At 36.2% G+C, this 24,731-nt stretch overlaps 1 protein-coding gene and 1 long non-coding RNA gene across 4 annotated transcripts in view; one reads left to right on the top strand and one right to left on the bottom strand.

The window, feature by feature from the left end:
- Window positions 1-376: 376 nt before the first annotated feature.
- The window catches only part of LOC127522302 (probable guanine nucleotide exchange factor MCF2L2), a 37,294-nt gene continuing 12,939 nt past the window's right edge, over window positions 377-24,731 (top strand). For 2 of the 3 annotated variants that reach the window (XM_051912114.1, XM_051912113.1), the window contains exons 1-2: window positions 377-904; window positions 19,713-19,796. In XM_051912114.1, coding sequence (XP_051768074.1) covers window positions 823-904; window positions 19,713-19,796 — 166 coding nt within the window. In that variant the 5' untranslated portion in view covers window positions 377-822. Of the gene's footprint in view, window positions 905-7,966; window positions 8,231-19,712; window positions 19,797-24,731 lie in introns of those variants that run through there. The other variant, XM_051912115.1, reaches the window with a different exon arrangement.
- Window positions 898-23,782, bottom strand: LOC127522304 (uncharacterized). The gene is made up of 3 exons (XR_007932558.1): window positions 22,710-23,782; window positions 22,248-22,523; window positions 898-1,039 (listed from the first exon to the last, which is right to left on the bottom strand). It is a non-coding gene; the product is annotated as an uncharacterized LOC127522304 (long non-coding RNA).

Raw genomic sequence — 24,731 nt, 5'->3', positions numbered from 1 at the left:
TAGTTTTTAATTATTTAAACATTTTACAAGAGATGCTATTTGACAGGCTATATGTATGCAATAATAATACATTTTATTTTATGCATTTATGAGTAATACATTCTAATAAGTTGAATATTAAAAATTAATAATGAATATAATAGTGTAATATAATATAACATAACATAACAATGTAATGTAGAATAATATTAGTTTTTAATTTTTTAAACATTTTACAAGAGTTGCTGTTTGACAGGCTGTAATGCATGTGATAAAAAAAAAAAATAATAATACATTTTATTTTATGCATTTATGAGTAATATATTCTAATAAGTTAAATATTAACAAATAATAATGAATATAATATAATATCATTATTTAAACATTTTATAAGAGGTGCTGTTTGACTATTGCAGTACAGGCTGTATGCATAAGGCTCCATTCCACTGAATCCATTGTTCCAGGTTTTGTGTGACAGGAGCTCCGTGTCTCTCTGAAGGCAGGTAGCCTCCCTCTGATTTTCTTCCTGGTGCCTGACACAGTCTTTAGGATAGAAGCTATAGAGCTGGTTTGAAGATCTGGGTAAAGTCCAGCCAGCATCACTCAGGCGCAGAGATTCAGAATGAATGATTAACATCACAAAAGCTCCTCTGCACTTCCACACTGTAGAACAAAAGAGCTGGATTCATCTGCCGGTGTCACCGGCTCTCTCTTGTGTCTTCTATCAGAGATCTCCATCAAGGGCTGGGAGTGGCGCTGTCTTTGTGAGAGCGGAGCGGGGAAGCCCTCCGGCGAGCTGCGGAAGAGAGAGGAGAGGAGAGAGGCCACTGTTCACACCCTGAGATGCTCTGCAGGCTGGAGGAGGAAGAGGAGATGTCTCTATTGGAGCTACAGCAGAGGGTGGACTGTGTCATCACCCATGTTGGTGAGTGGATTATTCACTGCTGAGGATGATGGGGGTGTGTGACAGCTATGATTGAGCTTGCTGCCGCTGATTCAGGGGCAATCCATGAATTCTGGGATTTAGGGGAACCCTTGAGGTGAGGTTTGTGGGTGTTTCCTGATGGACATTGATAGAAAAAAAGCTTGATCTTAGACTTTTATTCTTTATTTTACTGCTGAATGGCATGTTATCGCACACATAATGTGAACAAAAGTGACAAAATGATCTTCGCATAGAAATTACCAGCTATTTAGTAATGTCTGGCACCTGTTTGTTTCAAAATCACATGGTTCAATAAATTCAAAATGTTTTCAGTAAATCTAGAAAAAATAAATAAATAAATAAATAAATAAAAATAAAAATTAATGTTTTAATTTTTAACACATTTGTTTGCACTTATAGATTTAAATATTATACTTAGAATAATATTATTAAATATTATATATATATATATATATATATATAATATGATTAAATTATATTATTATAATATATATATATATTCAAATATTTACATATTTACAATTTGCCATTGCATTATCTGCCATAAGTAGCAACATTAATATTTAAAAAAAGAAAGGAAATTAATTACATTGTTAAATATGAATATTACATATTATTTTATTTCATTAATAATATATTGTATTTATACATCAATAAATGAACTATCAATAATGTGTTATAATATAATATAATATAATAGTTAATTATTATTTGCTGTTTGATTATTACAGTATAGAATTTATGCATAAGGCTCCATTCCACTGAATCCGGAGCAAAAAGCACAGATTTTAGGGTAGCAAAGTACCAAAATGCCTTTTAATTTTATTATTATTATTATTATTTAATTTTATAATTTAATTTTATCACTTTTTGTTTTAAGGTTATGGTAATGTCTTTGCATAGGAATTACCAGCTAATTAGTGGCATCTAATAAGACTACGGCATCTATTTGTGTCAGAATCACATACCTAAATTAATTTTATATATATCAAAATTCAAGAAAATAAATGCAGCTTATGGGGGAATTCACAATATTATATTAAAATCAGCTTATATAAATCTAGCTGAATAGGAATTCTGTGTATTTTTAATCCATCTCCTCTCTAAGAGCGTGTTTATTCCAAACAGTGGCATTAAAAGCACGGAAATATCCAGGTGCTTCCCCGTGCCAGTGAGTGAAGTAGGTTATTGTGCCATGCTGCTGTTACTGCTGTCCTGCATGAGAGAGAGAGAGAGAGGCACTGCTGCCTCCCCCACTGCAGCCCTTGGGGGACGTAAAGTCCGTTGCCATGGAAACTGAGATGGGCCAGTTCAGCCATATTGATTCATGGAGACTCCATGCTTTAAACACGCAGTCACTCACTGCTTCCTAAGTTTATTATCCGCATTATAGCACACACCGCTGCTTCAGCTTTCAGGGCCAACTGAAAATCAGCAGGCTTTTTAAACAATGATTAAACCGTTTGCTTTCGGTTCACTGCTCTGAACTGCACTTTGGAAGTTGGAAATATCCAAATGTTGCAGAAAATGTGTAACTTAATGAATGGGCTTTGGTTTTAAGTAAAAAACATAAAAAAAAAAAAAAAGAATAAATGCGGTTATGTTTTGCTCAGAGAAAAGCAGCATTAGCGGCATCTCCGGTGATCCATCCTCTCTGAGTGAGTCACAGATGTGACCATCCGGCCCTGTAATAGCAAGATGACTAAACACAGAGCTTCCGCTTTTTGATTGGTCAGCTATGACATCACTCTCTTGTTCATTTCAAAGCTGAGTGATATATTGCACAATTCTGGATATAGAGCTCATGAATATTTAACATGCCAGATGAGTCAAGCATGCTATAAAATAACAGCATCTGACCTGAACGGAATGTGCATTTGCATTTATTATTAGCTTATATCATTCATATTTATATTAGTCCTTTGACCATTTCTTTAATTCAGTTAAGAAAGATGTTTTAGTAAAAATAAACATTGTACATTTTAAAGCATTAGTTTACTTTAAACTTTACTCACCCTTAAGCCATGCTAGGTGTATATGACTTTCTTCTTTCTGATGAATATAATATAATTTATAAAATGCTTAGTTCCTGTCCTTGATTCTGATTGGTCAATAGCTGTTTTATTCACGATAAAACACGGCTATGACCGCTTCACCCAACGGATCTGTGTATCAGTACACAACAGCCTTAGCAACCACTCTTAGCAACGTAAACTGTATGTTCTCAATTGATATTGTTCATTGAAGCTTACTTTAATATGTAGAAGGGTATTGTGAGAAAGAGATCGAGTGAGCGAGTTTATTACCTGCATTCGGATTTAGCATTTTCCAATAAAAAATCGGTTTGCTCAATATCTTGTAACAGTTAAGGGGTTTTCCCGTGACTGACAGCGCTAGTCAAAGCATTTGTCAGTTGCGTCTATTTCCGTGTTCACAACAATTCAGTCTTTTCAGTGTAAAAGTCTTCACTACTGACTGACACACTCATAGAGACAGTCTTTACCGCCATCTAGAGGCGTAATAATGTAACTTCTGTTGCTGTTCACAGTCAGGGACTATTTTTTCTGGTGGAAGGAAGGCTTTTAGTGAAAGTTTACTTCATGAAAGTTGCATTGATACATATTTTTGGCTTTAATATTTGTATTGTGTGGTAACCGTTTTATAAAAGCAATAAGGTACTCGAGGCTGGTGCTGTATTGTGAATAAGTCACAGCTGAAGGGCGTTGTTAGGCACGTCAGTTACACTTTCTTCGTAAGTTAAATAAGGAAGGCGGTCTGGCGGAAGCTAGATATTTTACTTTATAACTTGTTAAATATGGATATTTTTCTTACGCAAACACATTGCTTCACTTCAGAAGGCCTTTATTAACCCCCCGGATCTGTGTGGAGTATGTTTATGATTGATGGATGCACTTTCTTGAGCTTTCTTGATCTTTCTTAGTAATTATGCTGAAAATTCAGCTTTGCCATCAGAGGAATAAATTATGTTGCACAAATATTTTGGTGATGTTAAACATACAGGTTTGATGTGGGAAAAGTTTACAAAACACATGAGAACGTGTTAACATTATAACAATGTTGCTGCAATTGATATGATGTTAAAAAATCCTAATATCTGATGTATTTAAGACATAGGATGAAAATGTTATGAAGACCTTTACATGACTTTAAAAACACTTTTACAATGTAGCTGTTTTTGTTTTATTTCGGATGGACTTCACCCTAAGAGTCTGCTTTAAGAGTCTAAGAGGCTGCTTTAATCAGACAGTCATTCTGACTCCACTGCTGCTTAAAAGTTGTTTAAAACAATAAAAAACAGTTATTCAGTCATCCTAAACTAATCAGGATAAAGGGATTAACAAAAACAAGCCAAATACTGGGCATTGGTACAGAGATAACACACACACACACACACACACACACACACACACACACACACACACACACTCACTTACTCACTCACTTTCTCTCTCTGATTTCCATGTTTTGTGGGGACTTTCCATAGATGTAATTGTTTTTATACTGTACAAACTGTATATTCTATCCCCCTACACTAACTCTAGCTCTAAACCTACCCATCACAGAAAACTTACTACATTTTTAGAGTTTCAAAACACTTCATCTAGTATGTTTTAGCTGTTTTCCTCATGGGGACCATCAAAATGTCCCCATAAGGTCAAAATTTACTGGTATTATTATCCTTGTGGAGATATTTAGTCCCCATAACATAGGGAATACCTGGTACACACACACACACACACACACACACACACACACACACACACACACACATTGAGTGGAATTCACTCACATCATTGTTTAAATTACAGTCTTTCAAGCTGTCAAACTTTATTTTGTGCTGTAGTTTAAAAAAATAAAATAAATAGCGATTACAATAAAATGACAATTATTTCTTACATTTTTGTCTGTTCTTTTATGCTTAGTTCCTGCCTGTATCTGGGTTGTGACATAGACTCTTAAAATTCTATATACAGCCTAAAACTCTTAAACTGGGCTTCGTTCCAAGCTGCCATCAGCGAGACCGTATCTCCAAAGACTTGGACTCACAATAAAACAGCGGCAGCGAGTGGTGACGCTCAACAGAAAATCCAAAAAGGTGAACAATAGGAAGGTCATTGTACTTCCTTCCCTCCACACCAACCCTCCCTCCTCCCCTCCCCTCGCCCCGTCTGCTTTTGTGTGCTCCTCTGTACAATCCCTGTTACAGCTTCAATGCTGCACCCATTAAAATCATTATTCTATATTCATACTGTCTAGGTTGTTCAGATATACAGAAAGTTCAAAGACAGAGGTCATCTTAGTTCCCAGAAATCACATTATTATTATAATTAGGTGACATCCAATAACCAGTAGCGGTTTTTGGCACGGGCGAACCGGGCAGCCGCCCGGGGTGGCATTTTTTCATGATACATGGGGGGCGGCACGAGCAGTTAAAAAAAAGAAATAAATAATCCTCTGCGCATCAGGTGCCCAATTTAGAAAAAATAAAAAAGAAAAGAAGAAGAGGAGAAACAAGCAAAAGATAAAGGTATGCAACTATGTTCTCTCTGTATGATTATTACGGGATCCATGTCATGAATGAAGGGCTAATGTTAATTGGTGGGTATAACTCTTAAGTTTGTTAGCCTTTTTGCTATGATGCTTGCTATGCTTGCTTATACAACAATAATTCGGTTTTAACTCAACAAACACAAGATCTAATTTCACCATAATATTGTGCTTTGCAACAAAACTGTTACAAGTTCAGTTATTATTTATTTCCATCAGTTGGGTTAACGTTAGGCCCTGTAATTAGCCAACAGAATTTTCAAATCTGTGTAATTATAATTTAAATCGGACTACTTTTCAAATTGTATTTCATAAACCAACATCTCAGACGTTATGTCAAAACGTTATGGGGTTTCAAATCAAAAAATGACTTTCTGTTACAGAACAGGGCATTGATTTCATACATGTCCACTGTAGAGGACATCAGGACTTAAAGCATGTTTATCAGGCATTTTGGGAGACACAACAAGTGAATATGGAAATAAAGGGCGCTCGAAGGGGGTCTCGCCCAGGGTGTAATTCAATGTAGAACCACCACTGCCAATAACTGCAGAAACCATGTGACTTTTTATTCTTTTTTTATTACATTAATTTGATCAGTATTGCTTTAAAAATGAGGCATTCTTAATGTAGGGAGGTGATTTTTGTATCACAAGCTTAACATTTTTATTACGAGCTCACCCTGAGATTTATTTTCAAGTGATTTTTACTAGCGCCGCAGCCGTATGGAAGAGCTCACGGAGTTTTCTCAGCTAATAGAATCCTTTAGATTGTCAATCATCAACGCTTTATTCATTACCCTCTCATCTATCTATCTATCTATCTATCTATCTGTCTGTCTGTCTGTCTTATTTATTTAGCGTTAATAATAATAATGGCAAGCAAAATATGGTCAATAAAAAATAAATAAAATAAAAATAAAATAAAATAAAATAAAATAAAATAAAATAATCCCATGATTTCCGATGAGTATTTAGAATGCCATAATGTAACATTTTGGTTCATTTGTTTATAATAATAATAATAATAATAATAAAATATAAAAACAAAACTATGCCAAGTCAATAGAATAAAATTATTGATTAATCCCACAATTATTTAGAATGCCATAAAGTAACATTTGATTGGATTTGTTTGTTTATAATAATAATAATGATGATGATGATGATGATGATGATAATAATAATAATAATAATAAAAAACACTATGGCAAGTCAATAAAATAAAATTATTATTAAATTATATAATAATGATTTCAGAGTATTTAGAATGCCAAAATGTAACATTTAATTTGTTTATAATAATAATAATAATAATAATAATAATAATGAAAACAAAACTATGGCAAGTCAGTAGAATAATATAATTGATTAATCCCACAATTATTTAGAATGCTATAATGTAACATTTGATTTGTTTGTTTATAATAATAATAATAGTAATATTAATATTAATAATAATAATAATATAAAACACTATAGCAAGTCAATAAAATAAAATAATTATACAATCAGAGTATTTAAAATGCCAAAATGTAACTGTAAATGTAAATGTAATGTTCTTTTGTTTATAATAATAATAATAATAATAATAATAAAAATATAAAAACAAAACTAATGCAAATCAATCGAATACACGATTTTGATTAATCCCACAATTTCAGAATACCATAATATTTTATTTATTATAAAAATCATGGCAAGTCAAAATGTACCTTTTTTTGGAAAACAAACACTTTTACTCTCAATTTAAGGACATTCCATATACTCTCTGACTGTGATTTCCAAGAGATCCAGATGGTTCCAGAGTAAAAGAGTGCCTTATTTTACAAGCACAAAGGTTTCCATCCACAGGAATGTCTGAAGTTATCTATGAAACATTAGCTCACCTACAAGTGAGCACTCAAACATCCATGAAATCACTGTTTGAGTTTGTTTCCCACTATTTGCTTCTCAATTTAGCATATTACATCTGTTTTCCACTCAAAGGGACTGAAAAAAGTTCAGTCCTCAGGTTTAGATTTAACAGTCAGTGCCACATGATGCCGTCTCATGTGTGAGGGTTGCGGGGAGGGGTTTATGTGTGTGTGTGTGTGTGTGTGGAGCAGGGCTCTGTTTTGGGGTGGAGAGGGGAAAAGGAATCTGTGTGTTTGTGAGAAGTTCTTCCTGACGTACTTTAACCACAGATCACTGTGCAGGGATGAATGTCTCGCTGGGAGAGGGAGGAAGAGGAAACTACAGTGCTTCTGGCATTCTCAAAGATATTTGTGGAGAGCATGTCAATTACCTGCGTTTCAGAGGCACATGCTCCTCTGGTAACATCTTATTAGACACTCGGGAGTGAGACACAACCTGAAGGAGACACGAGGAGTGAGGGAGTTTGTGGGTCACTCTGGCTCTTGGGACCTCTTGCGCAGCGTGGGACCGTCGGCACAATGGGTTCAGTTATGTGTGAGTCAGCAAACTTTTCAAGAATATTTAAAGAGTATTTTTGATGGATGTGCATGTTTTGTATTTCTCTTTGTTTATGTCATGTGCCGAGTTATTTCTGAGAGTTACAGCTCTGTTGGCTTTGGTTGGGTGGTGTGAGGTGTTTCTGGGGAAAAAAAAGAGGTTTATGGGCTTTATAATGATTAGACACGCAGCAATGTGACCAGAACAATGTGCCAGTAATTATTTAAGCATTCTGTTTTACTTCTTCATAATCCAGCTTTGGAGTTTCGTTTGTCAGATACTGGTAAGAAAGTTTTCTTTTCTTTCTTAGTTGAGAGGTCAAGTGGGTGAATGTCTTAAAGGGATAGTTCATTTGAAGATGAAAATGTAATCATTTATGTCTTTACAGACAGACTTTATTTGTTCTGTGGAACACAAATGTGAATTTTGAAGAATATCCTGTTCATATTATGGATGTCAAGCTTCAAAATACCCCAAGTATTTTAAAAGTAGTCCATGCATATCAAGTTTTCTAAAATTACACGACTGTGTAAGTAAGAGACAGAAATTGAAGTTGTTTTTACTTATAATCTTCCCCTTCGGAGCTGCTGCGACTAAATCACTGAATCTGTGAATTGAACTTGAGAACCAGATTAATGAATGAATCATTCAGATCGATAAACTGACGATTCATTACATTTATTCATTTAGCAGATGATTTTGTCCAAAGCGACTTACAAATGCGGAAATTCATGAATCGGACATTGCTTCTTCTCTCATGCATTCTTATGAACACTTTAAGAAAAACTAGGGTGCATAACCTCTTTTATGATTCTTTTATGGTGCTTTTATATGCTTTAGAGCTTGACGGCCCCAGTTATGTGGAAATTGTTGTATTTTTTTCCCTTTTGTGTTCTATGTAAAACAGAAAGTCATAGTGCCACACTGAGAGCTAATTTAGAAAAACTGGCACACACACACAGAGACACACACACATACATACACACTCAACCAATAGTACCTTTTGCTGCAGAAAGTCTCTTGGGACAGTATGAATTATTACGATGCAGAAGATACTGAATATGCACTGCAAGTCATTTTCTTACTATCAGTAAGATTTTCCACTAAAAATAGAAAATTCCATAGAAAAAGATTGAGAAGCAACATTGTATAACATATTAGGACTTGTTTTGAGAAAATATATCTTTAGAAAATTAGCAAATGTTTTTTTAAGCTTAAAACTCAATCTTTAACTGAAATTTAATCTAAAATTCGATTTTAATTCATGTTAGATTTATGCTTAAAACAGGAACAAACAATTAGATTTTCTGAAATCAAAATGTATCTTATTTTAATATTTTTACTGGAAGAAAATACAAAAAATACCAATTAATAATTTGATTATGATATAATTCCTTAAGATTATATTCAATTAATATTATTAATATTTTAATTTGTTTTATTTATTACTTAGCTATACTTTGTTGACATAATAGTGTCCAAACATTTGCTAAATCTGTTAAAAATGATAAATTAATATATTTCATATTTATTTAATTCTAAAAATGCAAAAAAGTTAAAGCGGACCTATAATGCCCCTTTTACAAGATGTAATATAAGTCTCTGGTGTCCCCAGAATGCGTCTGTGAAGTTTCAGCTCAAAATACCCTACTTTTTTTTTATTATTATAGCTTGTCAAATTTGTCCGTTTGGGTGTGAGCAAAAACACACAGTTTTTGTGTGTGTCCCTTTAAATGCAAATGAGCTGCTTCTCCCGGCCCCCTTTCCAGAAGAGGGCGGAGCTTTAACAGCTCACGCTTTGGTTGCTCAACAACAACAAAGCTGGAGAATCTCACACAGCCAAAATGAGGATTGTCAGTAGCGGTGTTCAGCCTTACATTGTTCAAACTGGAGTCGGACACTGATGGAGAGACTCAGGAAGAAGTTACAACTTTTAGAATGAAACTGGACGTTTCTGAATGGTTAGTGGATAAATTTATGTAGTTGCTGTGCAGTTGATTCAACTCATCGACTAGCATGTGCCGTCATGTTAATCTTTTGTGCAAATCCAGCGTTGAATTGACCCTTGTTTGTGAAGCAGTCTGGCGTAAAATGACGACATGGCAACAACACAACAACTCTTCCTCTTCTCTAAAGCAGCCCAACATGGCCTTGCCTCCTTTGTTGCATGTTCTCAGGGGCAGGGTTTATGTAAATTTTAGGGTTAGTGATGTCACTAACTCGGGAAGAAGCTTGTAGTCCCTACCAGCCATTTGTTGTAGTCCTTAAACAGCAGAATTCTTTAAAAGAAAATATCTTGAACTTTGAGCGTCGTAACTTTGCAGACGTTGTTTATGCTTTAACAGCAACATTACACACTAACTAAAGTAAAAAAAAAGTGAAATCATAATCAACTGTGTAAAAATTGTACCTTTAGGAATATAACAGCTTATCACTAGGGCAGTACCCTTAAATGGACATCTGTGTCTATCACTAAAATGTGCATATTAGGTGCTTACCTTTTACAGGCAGAAAAGTGACAAGCTCTTGTCTAGATAGGTTGCTAAAGTGTGTGTGTGTGTGTGTGCATGTGTTAGGATGTTGTGTTTTGACAGCTCTGAGGGAGAGACTGTGCTCTCAGGTGGAGGTGTGTGTGTGTGTGTGTGTAAGTATATCCGCCACAGGAGAAGTGAACTAAAATAGTTCTCTTAATCCAGAGACAGCAACGCTTCTGTCCACTTATTCTGATCAGTCCTTGCTTTTCAGTGACCTTAACAATTCACACTGCTTACGCAGGAGCTATACAGTTAGTGTGTCGTCCAGAGAGCTGCAGGTTGAGCATGAGCAGGGGTATTCTGGGTTTGTGCTGCAGTATGGATGGCTTTTCACGCTATCAGACCATCCCGTCCCACTGCTCGGTATGTGGGCTGCACTCAAGCGGAGCATCCTTTTCCTTGGTCCGCATCTCAGCCGGGGAAATGGAGTCCTACCATCGTTTTCTCGGAGTGTGTCTGGAGACCGAATTAGCAACGAGGAGAAGTATGACTTCCTCATACACCCCTACATTCCTCTTTCACTGTGGTTTGCTTCTGATGCAAATTTAGCTAAAAAATACTTCAGCATTGGTGCAGAGAAGGGAGATGTTAGTTGTTGTACATGTGTAATTGTGCAGTGTGTGTGTGAAGCAGCAGTGTTAACCATCAGACGCTCTTAAAGAGGATTAAATGGCTGGGTCAGATTGGCAGCTTCATTCATCATTGTGGCTAATTTTGTTTTGACAACAGAAATGTCAGAGCAAGTGTCATATATTTCTTCTTTTTTAAATAAAAATTGTTTTGGCATATTCAGCTTTTTTTTCGGTACATTAACCTCTTTGAGCTTAAAAGAGGAACTGTAAATGATGAGAATGTCAGAAGTCAGGCTGTTTTGTCAGACATGTACAAAGTCAAATAAGCAGAACTAGCAGATTTCAATTTTGTACTTGTACATTTTATTTGCTCTTAACTTGAATTTTTTGAGTAAGTTAATACATACATTAAACTTAAAATTATTATGTAATTATTATGTAATCTTAACTATATATATATATATATATATATATATATATATATATATATAATTTGTTTTTTTTTTTCTGTGGTGCAAAGCTGAATTGTCGGCATCATTACGCCGGTCTTCAGTGTCACATGATACTTCAGAAATCATTGTAATATGCTGATTTATTATCAATGTTGGAAACAGTAACCTATGATACTTTTTCAGGATTCTTTGATGAATAAAAAGTTAAAAAATATTAGCATTTATTTAAAATAGAAATCTTGTGTAACAATATACATATACACTACCGTTCAAAAGTTTAGGGTCAGTAATTTTTTTTCCTTCTTTTTTTTTTGAAAGAAATTAATACTTTTATTCAGCACGGATGTGTTAAATTGATAAAAAGTGATAGTAAAGATTTATATTGTTAGAAAAGATTTATATTTTGAATAAATGCTGTTCTTTTTAATCTTTTATTCATCAATGAATCCTGAAAAAAGTATCACAGGTTCCAAAAAATTATTAAGCAACACAACTGTTTTCAACATTGATAATAACTGAGCATCAAATCAGCATATTAGAATGATTTCTGAAGGATCATGTGACACTGAAGACTGGAGTTATGATGCTGAAAATTCAACTTTGCATCACAGAAATAAATTATATTTGAAAGTATATTAAAATAAAAAACCATAGTTTTAAATTGTAATAATATTTTACAATATTATAGTTTTTTCTGTATTTATTATGAAATAAATGCAGCCTTAATGAGCATAAGAGACTTCGTTCAAAAACATTAAAAATAGTAATGTTTCCAAACTTTTGACCGGTAGTGTATGTGTGTATATATATATTGACCCTTTATATATATATATATATATATATATATGGACGGGATCAGGGAAGATCCGCAAGCCAGGACTCGAACTTGGGTTGACCAAAGTGCGATGGCACTATATGTTGGCGCGTTGCCCATGAGGCTATCAGTGTCGACATCTTAAATGATATTTTTAGTAGTGAAAATTTTGCTAGCTATAACTAGCTAATTCAGCAAACTAATTGGTAACACAATGCTTTGATAACATTAGCATAGCATTCTCCCTTTCAAGTGTCATGGCAAAGCATGCTGGGAAATAGAAATCCCAGCCCAGTTTCAGGTAAATTTAAGTTCGTCTAAATTAAAAGAAACAAGTTCATAAAACTCAAAACAATGAAATGATTCAGATTACTTCAAATATGTCAGTTTCATGAACTCAAAAGAAGAAGAAAGTTCTAAATACTCATAAAAGTTAATTTAACTGAACAAATTTGTTTTATTTGAGTTTGCCCTATTCAAACCAATTAATTATTTTGAGCGTTAGAGTTTACAGTGTGTAATGTATAAATTTTATATATATTTCTATTTTATATTCATTTATTTTTATTTTTATAATAATTTCATGATTAGAACTGATAGAACGTAGTCAAATATATTTATTTTTATATTAATTCTATATTAACATGTTATTTATTTATTATTATTAATCTCAACTTATATTGTACAGATGCCTCACATCCTGTCAGAGGTTGGCGTGTTACAAAAATTTTGCTTTCTACTTCAAGAATGTACTGTAAGTAAAAAATAAGTGACATTGTTTGTATCCATATAGATTTTTTCCCTTCTGGAAACATTTTTTAGACTAACTCTTATCATGAGTGGTATATGGCACACATATGCGATTAGTTCCTTAAAGACGACCAAACTCCTTCAAGAGCCTCTTTAAAGCATGCCAGCATAATCAAACGCACCTGTCCAGAATGGGTCAGCAGACATAGCTTTACACAGCCCACATTTGAACATCCTAGTCAACACACATATTTGTGGATGTGGGTCTTTTGTGGATAGTAGTTGTTTTTACAGTTCTAAATAGGGCAGTTGGCTTACTCAGAGCTGTTTTCTTTATTCATTTCAATACAAAATGATTCTGAATATGCCTCCAAACACATTCCCACTTTATAATGGCCTCTTTGTTGTATTTGTTTTGCTTTGTGGAATGGAGGTCTTGATTGCTTCAGGTGACAGGGTCAATGATATTAATAATTTTAAGGGAGTTTTTGTTGTTCTGGGCAGATACAGGATGTTGTCTGACATTCTGATTTGTATCCATGTGTGGCGGCTTCCTTTTCCGTGGGGATGTTGATCAAGATTTAGAGAGTGTATGATGGAATTCTTTGCCATTTTGGAAAAGGGATCGTACTTGTCACCTCTTTTTCTGAATGTCCACTTTTGTGTATACTTCAAACAACTCACATTGTGCCTTTATTTCACAAGTTCACACTTAAAATAATCAGATAGATTAAAGTAGCGTGCGTATATGGTGTGCTGTCCGAGGAGAGTGCTCTGAGCTCGGTATTTTGGCCCGAACCCAGAGTACTCCCCCCGTATTTCTGGTTAGGAAAGTAACCAGGCGAGTGTGAGGAGACGGGGTGGTGGAGGGATGCTGAAAACTGAAAACTGTCCAGGAACATAGGTGAGTCGACTGCGTGTATATATATATATATATATATATGGCCTCCACTCATGCTGATTGGGCAGACATGTTGATTGCTTATTGATTGCTGATTGTTGATTGGACAGATCATTTAAACGTGTTCCTCACAACCTTTGTTAATAAAACATAATTTAAAGCAATAGTTATAAATAAACTGATACAGAGTAAAATGAGAGTAAGTAAATAATGACAGAATTTTCATTTTTTGGGTGAACTGTCTTTTTAAAACATAAAAATACCAAATTCTATTGAATGAAGAATTACTATATTACACACTCTACTTAAACCATCAATATGAGGCTTAAGGCCCGTTCACGCCAAGAACAATAACTATAAAGATAAATATAATGATAACTAATATATATAAGCATCCACACCAATGCAAGATAACATTCTGTTTACTGCCGTGATGTCGCCTGTCACTTTAAATGCTCTAGCTAGCTCTTTAAAGCAGGATGGATTGTGATTGGCCTCTCAGTGTTTCCTTTGAAAGTGATTCCAATATATCTTTCCTCTGTGCCATTATTGTAATAGTTGTTGTGCAGACTCTATTCTTCTAAATTTTGAATGATTTTTAAAACTATATATTTATTGTTATTATTATAGTCAGGGTGCTATTTGCCAGGGGGGATGGAGGGGATGGATGGATCTCTCCCTCCCCCCCCATATTTTAAAAATGGATTTAAATATTCCTTTGTTGAAGTGTTCATATATTGTTTCATTAAAGTACATAATTATTCTATAATTGTTACTTTAACAGCTGCACGAAATACCCACTGTGGTTCGGGATTTATTTTCATGAATAATAAAAAAAGTTTCAAAAACATCCCCCCCCCACGCCCCCTGCTTTTATCACAAATCGCACCCTGATTTTAATTATCATCCTTGGTTTGAACGGGCCTCTATCCGAGCTTTATTGCTTTCTAATAAACGCCTACAGTAATGTGAGTTATGTGTGTGTGGGTTGATGTGTGAGTGTTGGGAGCACTGGGACTTCTTCCCCTACTTTCAGTGATTTCTTTAGGGGAAATATGATAGATTGTGGGTCTTGCCTGCCATAAAATATAGAGATCACATTTGTGAACAGCAGAGCTTTTGATAAAGCTTTACTGCAACCATTGACCTTCTTGTCAAACATTATTAAGCTCACAGGGCTTTGATTTTATGATGATTTTATTTTGGTGCTTCAGATTCAATCGTTCAGCCTTGTCTTGAAGTTTTTTCTCATACAGCAGCACTAATTTATAGGGATCAGAGGGAAGCCGAGCGGGACAATGGACTGGATGTCCTGTGGACGCCCCTGAAATGTCTGAAATGGGATTCAGACAGGCTGTGAAGTGAAGCTATTGTGTTGATTCTGTTATAGTTACTCAATGTGTCGTGGAAAATATGTACAACGAAACCTAGTAGAAATTTCTCATGGTGTGCACTATAGGTGCTGATGTTCAGAGCCATTCTGAGACCCCCTACGGCCCAGGATCGAGTTCCAAACTGGATTTGTTTACATGATATATGCAGCATTGACCACAGTTTGACTGCAACCCTTGATGCATTGACCTCAAGTGAAACCATGAATGTGTTACTGAAAGAGGAAGGCACCTCTGAGAGCTGATTTGTGGTTTCTCTTCCAGCAGCTGAAGATTGGTTTCATTACAGTTTGTCTTTGGTCAACACATAAGGGAGTTTCTATCCGGTGTGGATTATATAAACACTGGCAATGTTAATTTAACACTAACAGTGGAGGTTTTACTGTGTGATGGCCCTGAAGCAAGAGATATTAATGTTGTTGCGTGTTTTTCTGAGTAGTGAACAGATTAAACAATAAGCATCATGCCATTTATCAACAATCAGGGCTTGTTGGCTGTCTGGCTTTTTTCCCCTCACCTGTCTTATTCCTGCTGTACGACCTTTTTTTAAATCTCCTCTCTCAGACTCCTTCAGTCCTGTTTTGCCCCTCAGCTAATTTTGGTCACTGTGTTCCCCACTGCATGAACTCCTCATTGCATGTGAATGCAATCACTGTTGAATCAAGTGTGTGAGCTTAGCAATTGCTAATCGTAAGTGAGTTTAACATATTGATTCTGACATCCTGACCCAGGGTGATGTTGGGACAGAAGCAAGCATTGTCTGGTGTGGACGGCACAGGTGATTGACACTTGATCATTTGACTGTTGAACTCCTGCTGATGGGCTGAGTGATTAACGAGCTCTGTAATTACCCTGCCAGATTGGATGAAGTACTATTCATCATCCCTTGGTAACTAAATACTCTTAACAGGACCCAATGCAAACAGGCATGAACAATTATCATGATGTACCCTGTTGAAGACTTTACGTTAATTTGGGTGTGTCCTGCTCTTTGGGTGTGTCCTGCTCTCAATGAGATGTAGGCTTTAGTTCTCCATTGAACACTGCTGTTTTGTAAACTGGTGCACAATGGAAAGGAAAGGCGCAGAAAGGCCATACAATGCCTGAGCCGAAAACACTAATGTTTGGGGAAATGCTTCTTCTACGTACATAAACATAGTTGTTCTCTCAGGCTGTTCATGTTCAGTCCAGCTGGACTCCAAAGCATGTGACTTTTTTTAAGTTTTGCTGCATGGAATACATCTTATTCAAAACTTCCCTTTCATCGGTACACCTCTTCCCCCCAACTAGATGCTCGCTGGAGAATTTCTGCTAGAAGCTGGTACAATTCTCTCAGTTCTCCATGGAGGAAAGTCTTTTAAGACTGAGAGAGTCATGTGGTTGGAAAAAGTGAGTGGAGACATACAGAGTTTTCCCAAAAATATCGTCCTCCCTCCACTGGTTAGGCATCATGACTAAGGAGATGTAACAGATGGCGGAAAGCTTTGGATGAAGTGGTTTAGAACTGGATCTGAGATCCAATGCCAATTCAAATCACAATGATCAAACAAACTAAAGCAGTCTTAAGTAAGAGACTCATTTCCCTTCAATTTGTTGACATCCTGAGTAAAGATTCTCTCTGTATTTAAACCAAGGCCAGTGTATTTAAAGCACCTCACATCATGTTCACTGTCCTTGGGTTATTGTGATCAATACTAATACTATTCTGAATCTGCTCTATGAAATGTGATCTTATTTGGTCAAGCTTAGTGAATATAAGATTCACTGCTTGTTAGCAAACTCATCCTCCATTTTTGCAATCACATTAAAATTTCTCTTTGAGAAACTCACCAGTTTGTAAAACTTTTCCTTATGCTCCTAAATTTGCATGATGCAGCTCTACAAAACTTTCTGAAATGTGCCAATCCATCAAATACAGCTGTTTTAAAACCATTCAGTACTTTTTTTGTCAGACAGTTTTCTTTTGTTTGTGAAGAGTGGAAGACTCTCGTCTTCCATTGGTTGTCAAACAGATAGCCCCACCCCAAAACCTGCTCTTGTCTGGCTAGTCAGGGTGTTCAAACAAACAGAACAATGTTTTGATAGTGGCACAGTGTTTACACTCTTTAGAGGAGTCAATCTGGAACAGGAGAAAGTATTTTTAAATGGCCCTTTAAATGAAGACGAGTATTTGGTCTGGCTTGGGGTTTGTTTTTCACAGCACAATCCTGCTTCCCAGACTTGTGTGGGTCAGAGTGGGATTTGTGGTCTGCTTTGACAATTAGCCAGTTCCACTGAACACAGAAGGCAGTGGACCATGAGTCTGCGTGTGTTTTATTTGCACATGCTTAAGCCTGCAACTAACAGCAGTTTTTTGTGCTCTGTGGGGTTTAATCTCTTGGCATGTTGACCATCATCTGCCCTGCTACAGAAAACCTGCTTCTGTTGCTCATAACGAGTTTAGTGCTACTATATGCTGTTAAAACAATGATGTTGAAATTCTGTTAGATCGCTATTTTTAAGGCCAATGACTTTTTACCCTTATCCTAGGTACCACCAAAAGTCCAGAGTTTTGTAACCTTAAAGAGTGTGATGGATTGTAGGGCGATAGAAGATCAGTTAAATACACCGGAGCTGAATCATTTAGGGCCTTATAGGGTAGTAGCAGTACTTTGTAATCGATACGGGACTTAATAGGTAACCAGTGTAGAGATGATAAAATTGGTGTTATCGTATAATATTTTCTTGACCTGGTAAGAACTCTGGCAGCTGAATTTTGGACTAACTGTAGCTTGTTTGTTGAGGATGCAGGACAACCATCTAGTAATGCATTGCAGTAATCCAGTCATAAATGCATGAACTAGCTTTTCTGCTTCAGATAACATGTTCCATAGCTAAAGTGATGTTTCTGAGGTGGAAGAAGGCTGTTTTTGTAATATGTGAAATATGATTTTCGAAAGACAAGTTGCTGTGTAGTGTCTAATTTAACACTCAGGTCTTTAACTGTAGAGGATGAAGTAACAGTTCATCCTTCTAAATGCACATTGTATTCTAAGAGATTCTGTATATAGGTTTTTGGCCCAATTAGTACTACCTTAGTCTTACCTGAATTTAATAGAAGAAAATTACTGGTCATCCAGTATTTTATATCTTTAACACACTCTGTCAACTTGGATAATTTAGAGATTTCATCTGGTCGTGAGTATCATCGGCATAACAGTGGAAACTAATTCCGTGTTTTCTAATAATATTACCAAAGGCAGCATGTATATTGAAAATAGCAGAGGGCCTAACACTGACCCTTGCGGTACTCCATAATTTACTGACGTTAACTTGGATAATCACCCCTATAAATAAACAAAATGGTAACTGATAGGTATGATCTAAACCACCTTAATGCCTGTCCCTGATTTTTGAACAAAAACAAGTAAATCTCTTGTACACTTGTATTATCAACCTTTTGCATTATGAATGTGTAAATTTTTTTATTTTGCTAATGTTATAAAATATATTTGTTGCATTTGTGCAAAAAACGTTTCAATGTTTTTTCTGTCATGGGTGTGGTCCTGTATGATCCGGTCACTGTGACTTTCCTTTGGGGAAGTCTTTGGCTTCGTATTGTAATTCATGTACATGTCAATGGTTGCGACTCCACAGCCAGATGATAACATCTGGTTTTCACATGCTCCTTGACGCACATTGTTCTTCCTGTAGAACACACTCCAGAAGGATGTATGAGCACTTAAAAAAACACACTTGAAACATTGTCATTTCTATCAGTTAAGGTTGTTCTGCGGTTTACGGCACTCTGCCTGTCAAACATTTTGACTAGTGGTTTCAGGATATTAATTTCAATTCATTGGCTCAAGACTTCCTAACATCAACGCATCCCGAATGCATCCCAAAATTTCAGTAGTCACTCATCGTTTGTAGCCTACAGCAAGTTTCCTCACAAGACCTAACAGGGTCTGATAAAGAGAAGTCAATGTTAATGCAGTCTTTTGTGTACATGTACAGAGGAGCTTTTGTTCGTCTACAGACTTCATTGGGATTTAGGGTGACCCTCAGCAGATCGGTAGAGAATAGTAGTGCTCGAGTGCTCCTTTGTAAAGCCAAAGGCATAAAAGAATGGCTTGTTTGAAGGAGCGCTTTCCTGATGAACGGATACAAACCAGAGGCTGTGTTGATGTCTAAAGGTCGTCTCTAAGGAAGCAGCTGTACAGGGGAAACTCCTTCCCGAGCAGACACTCACTCTGAAGGGTTGAGCTACTGATGCACTCTGTGACACTGTATCTTACGGTTATCCTGAATATGGTTTTTGCAGAATTGCTGTGATTTTAATGCCCCTGTACTTTCTTCTCTTTCCTCACAGATGAGATTATGCAGCAGGAGATCAGGCCATTACTGGCTGTCGACATAATTGAACAACTTCACAGGCAATTTGCTCTTCTTTCAGGTGAGATATGAATGTCTATTTGCTTTTTAGGTTGGAATAAAAAGGCTTTTTTTTTTTTGTTTGTTTGTTTTCAAAAGCAATGCACTTCCCTACTCACTAGCCGTTGGTGATGTTTTGTTTTTGACCCTTTCTCAAACGTGGGTCAGGTTTCAGTGGTGGCGGTTAATTGATGCTAATGCTCACAAATCACATCATGTCAGTACAATTCCCAGCCCTCCATTTCCTCAGATGCTCATTAATGCATAAAACCAGAGAAAACAGACTTCTGCAGTCTCATTTTCCCATGATGAATAGAGAAATATCCAAGGGGTAATTGGTGATAGTTAATGAATTGAGAAAATTTACCAGCCATAAATATTTGTTGCTGGCCATGATGTTTTCCTTCATTAATGTCAAATAGCAGAAATCATTATTTCACTCAACATGAGACTGTCTCAGTCACTGAGTGAAATGAAATCTATCACAAAAACATGACTTTGTTTGTAATACCAATACCATGCACAATTTATCAATTCCATATTGATTATCTATATTGGTATTGGTTGATATTGGATATTTAAAGCTACAATATGTAGATTTTCGCCACTAGAGGTCGCCTATTCAAAACAAAGGTGTAGCTTGATGACGCCGAGTTTGAGCGCGGAATCTTGAGAGATGTCGTCTTCACCTCACAGCCGGTGGAAAAGAATCGGGATGGAACTCGGGCAGAAATCATGTTCATGGATGAGATTATTAATGTTACAGTAGTATGAAGCAGAGCAGGGCCGAGTGTTGTGAGAGCGCAATGAGGCTGCTGGAGCGATTGCTAATGAGAGATGAACGCGACACACGTCTCGAGAGCAGCAGAACTTTTATTATGCCACAATCGCCGCTTCCGCTTCTTCCGGTCAAGCATATGAGGTAACACAGCGCTGTTTATCATATTAGATACATTTGAGTGTGTTGAAAATGATGTTATAACGTTACTCTGTGCATTCGCTCGGTGGCTGTTGTGAGACACTTGTTGCACACTGCAGTAAGCTAGATTGATATTAGAATATCATATTAATAAATGCTGGATGGCTTGTGTTGATAAATGGCATGCAATTAATTTTAAAATGTATTGTATGATGGACAAAATGCTGTATTACTTAGCTACTTGACAAAATAGTGTTTTTCACTGAGCCATGGTACTCTCAGAAAATCAAGAAAACTAGATTTAAACAATAAGACTAAACGTGTTGAGCTATATAACAATAATTCGTTTTCTGTCTATAAATGTAACCAAACAGTTGTTCCCTTGTCTAATAAAACATGTAATATATTAAAGCATCTTTGGTGTTTCCATGGTTTCTACAAATTAAACCGGAAGCCGAGGGTAACACGGATATAACGGCATTGACAGGCGACTCCCGGACACGTCCCGGAGCCTTGGTTAAAATCACAATTTTCTCACAATTTATAAATAGTTGGAAACATTTGGGATATTGTAAGTACTCAACTGAACAAAATATATAACACTGGCCTAGTGGTTTTTGGATATTTTACTGAAAAAATCTTACATATTGTGCCTTTAATTGTGCATGCTTATTTCCACAATTTTTAAAATTAGATTTATCTTTGCTGTTAACTAATGTTCAATTAACGTTGATCTTTAAAAGCTTTTTAGATAAGTTAATGGCAAAGTTACAGTAAATGAAAATTTCAAAATTAATATCCATTCTACATGTTGTACAATTAATGCCTAATTCACCTGGTTAATTAATTTTTTTTAGTGTTTCATGTTTTATTTATATTTAGAAGGATGTTTGTATGCTTAATAATAAAAATATAGATTTAAAATGTTAATTTCTGCCGGTGAGGTTGTACTATAATTTTTTTAATACGTTTTTATTTATGTTAATTTACACAAAATGGTATAGCATTTTAATATTGGCCATTTATTGGATATCAGGCATAACCTGAAAATAACGAAAAATGTAATATTGCTGCATCCCTATAATACATTATAATACTGTAATACCATTACAGATCAACTAATATAATCATTATATGTAAAAGTGTTTAAATGACAAACTACATTTGCTTATATGTATTCGAGAATCTGAATATTAGATATTTCATGATATTGTTAGCAAATTTGTGAATATTTTGAATAAAAAGGATAAATGAGATAAAACTGATACATCAGTCATACAGCTCTACTGTGGCAAGCTTGACGAGTTTACCAGCTAATGCCTTTAACCACTAGGCTACGCCACCATCCTGCTTAATGTCACAGATGAAAATGGAACAATTAGGCAACCGCCAGATATATAAACAGCTGGTGACAGATGTCTGCAACACATATAGAATGTATTTGACTCTACTTTTAATTAAAATGCAAAATGATTAATATTAACTAATAAAACAGCAGTGTTTACCACTTTCAGCACACAGCAAGCTCTCTCAAAACAGGGTGGAAAAACTTACACGCTGAACTGATGTAAGTGGGAGGGACATCGTAACTACAGACTCGCTGCTCCTTGGAGAGCTTTTTCATTCCTTCCCACCCCAGTCAGATCTCCTGAGGCCTGGCCTGCCTCCCTGTCTCCTCATCTGCCAAGAAGCCTGCACCAGCCATCAAAACTGCACCGGTTACGTAATGTTAAAAACAATCCCAGCATACTTTGTGCAATCTATTTAGCTGACTCCTCTTGTCTTGAGTGCTGCTTTCCGCTGAAAAGCATGTTGTCGTCCATTAGGCCTCTGTGAATCACAGGGGACGATCAGAAATTTAATAGAATAGACTTCAAATGTGTCTCATTCACTAGTAGTCTGAATTGAAGCATGAAACAAGAGCCTGTCTGTGCAAGTGAAACAAGCCGGAAAGACACACAGAAGTGTATACAGTATATACACACACAGATGATCCAAAACATTATGACCACCTACCTAATATGCTGTTGGTCCTCCTTGTGCTGCCAAAAACAGCGCCAACCCACTGAGGCAAGGTGTGCTGTTGGATCTGATGCCAAGATGTTAGGAGCACATCCAAAAAGTCCTGTAGGATGTGAGGTGGAGCCGCCGTGTCTCGAACTTGTGCAGCATGTTCCACAGATGCTCAATTGGATTGAGGTCTGGGGAATTTGGAGGCCAGGGCAACACCTTGAACACTTCATCATGTTCATCAAACTATTCCTCAACAATGTGTACAGTGTGGCAGGGGTGCATTATCCTGCTGAAAGAGGCCACTTCCACCAGGAAACTCCACTGTCATGAAGGGGTGTACCTGGTCTGCAACAATGTTTAGGTAGGTGGCACGTGTCAAATGTACGTCCACATGAATGGCCAGACCCAGGGTTTCCCAGCAGAACACTGACCAGAGCATCACACTCCCTCCATCGGCTTGTCGTCCCCCCACAGTGCATCCTGGTACCATCACTTTCCCAAGTAAACAGCACACACGTACGCGGCCGTCCACGTGTTTTAAAAGTAAACAGGACTCATCGGACCAGGCGACCTTCTTCCACTGCTCCAAGGTCCAGTTCATACGTTTACATACCAATTTCGACGATGGACAGGGTCAACATAGCCAGGGGTGGATCTAGAAAATTATTTATAGGGTGGCATGAGGTCTATGAGGGGTGGCAGCACCAAAGCAAGCACCCATGCATAGTTTTTGGAGATTCAATTGTGTTCACAAATATTGCATTACCACAAAATAATCATCTATACAGTTTAAAATTAAAAATAAATAACAAGATTTCAATATCCATCATTGCACCAAGTCAAGACACTATATGAAAAACATCAACAGATTATTATTTTGAGCTTGTATCACTAAAGGAGATGAGCAGTTTTATTTATATTTCATAGGCTACTTCGATGGTATAAATCATGTTTTAGTGCAAGTTAAAGAGCAACAAAAACTTTTGAATTTCCACAGTTTTGCAAACAATTTTTGAGTTTCTGTTATTAAAGGATTAGTTCACTTTCAAATGAAAATTAGCCCAAGCTTTACTCACTCTCAATCCATCCTAGGTGTATATGACTTTCTTCCTTCTGATGAATACAATCGGAGATATTTTAATATCCTGACGCATCCGAGCTTTATAATGGCAGTGAACAGGGGTCACGAGTATGAGCTGAAGAAAGTGCTTCCATATTCATATACCGCCTTCCGTATTCAACGTACGAAGAAAGTGTAAAACTCTTGCAGTTCAAAAGCTTACGCTACGCCTTCCCTAATCAACTTACGGAAACTTGAATACGGAAGGCTGTCTGGCGGAAGCTAGATATTTTTACTTCATAACTTGTTAAAATATGGGTATTTTTTTTTACACAAACGCATCGCTTTGCTTCAGAAGGCCTTTATTAACCCCCCGGAGCCTTGTGGAGTACGTTTATGATGGATGGAAGCACTTTCTTCAGCTCATACTCGTGACCCCTGTTCACTGCATTATAAAGCTTGGATGCGTCAGGATATTTATTAATATAACTCCGACTGTGTTCATCAGAAAGAAGAAACACCTAGGATGGCTTGAGGGTGAGTAAAGCTTGGGATAATTTTCATTTGAAAGTGAACTAATCCTTCAACAGCCACTGCTTAATAGTCCCATTAAAATTGATGTCAAAAATATCAACGGAAACATAGTTATTTCTAACCTAATTAAGGTGTGGAAACAAATTAAGGTACATTTGAATGTTCCAGATATATATCTGGATACTCCTATTTGTAATAATCATGCTTTTCTTCCGGGGTTGCATGACAAACTCTTTTTTCAGTGAAAACATATGGGTATTGTAACAATTCAGGATCTTTATAGGGAAGGTACTTTTTGTTCTTTTGAACATCTAAAACAATATTATGCTCTTGTTTCGGCACATTTTTTCCGTTATTTGCAAGTTAGAGACTTTGTTAGAAAGTATATTCCAGACTTTGAATTCCATTTTGGAGAGAATTGTCATAGTACA

Source organism: Ctenopharyngodon idella, chromosome 11 (assembly GCF_019924925.1).
Source record: "Ctenopharyngodon idella isolate HZGC_01 chromosome 11, HZGC01, whole genome shotgun sequence".
NCBI lineage: Eukaryota > Metazoa > Chordata > Actinopteri > Cypriniformes > Xenocyprididae > Ctenopharyngodon > Ctenopharyngodon idella.
Note: the sequence above shows the minus strand (reverse complement) of the source record. Positions and strands in the feature narration are given on the sequence as shown.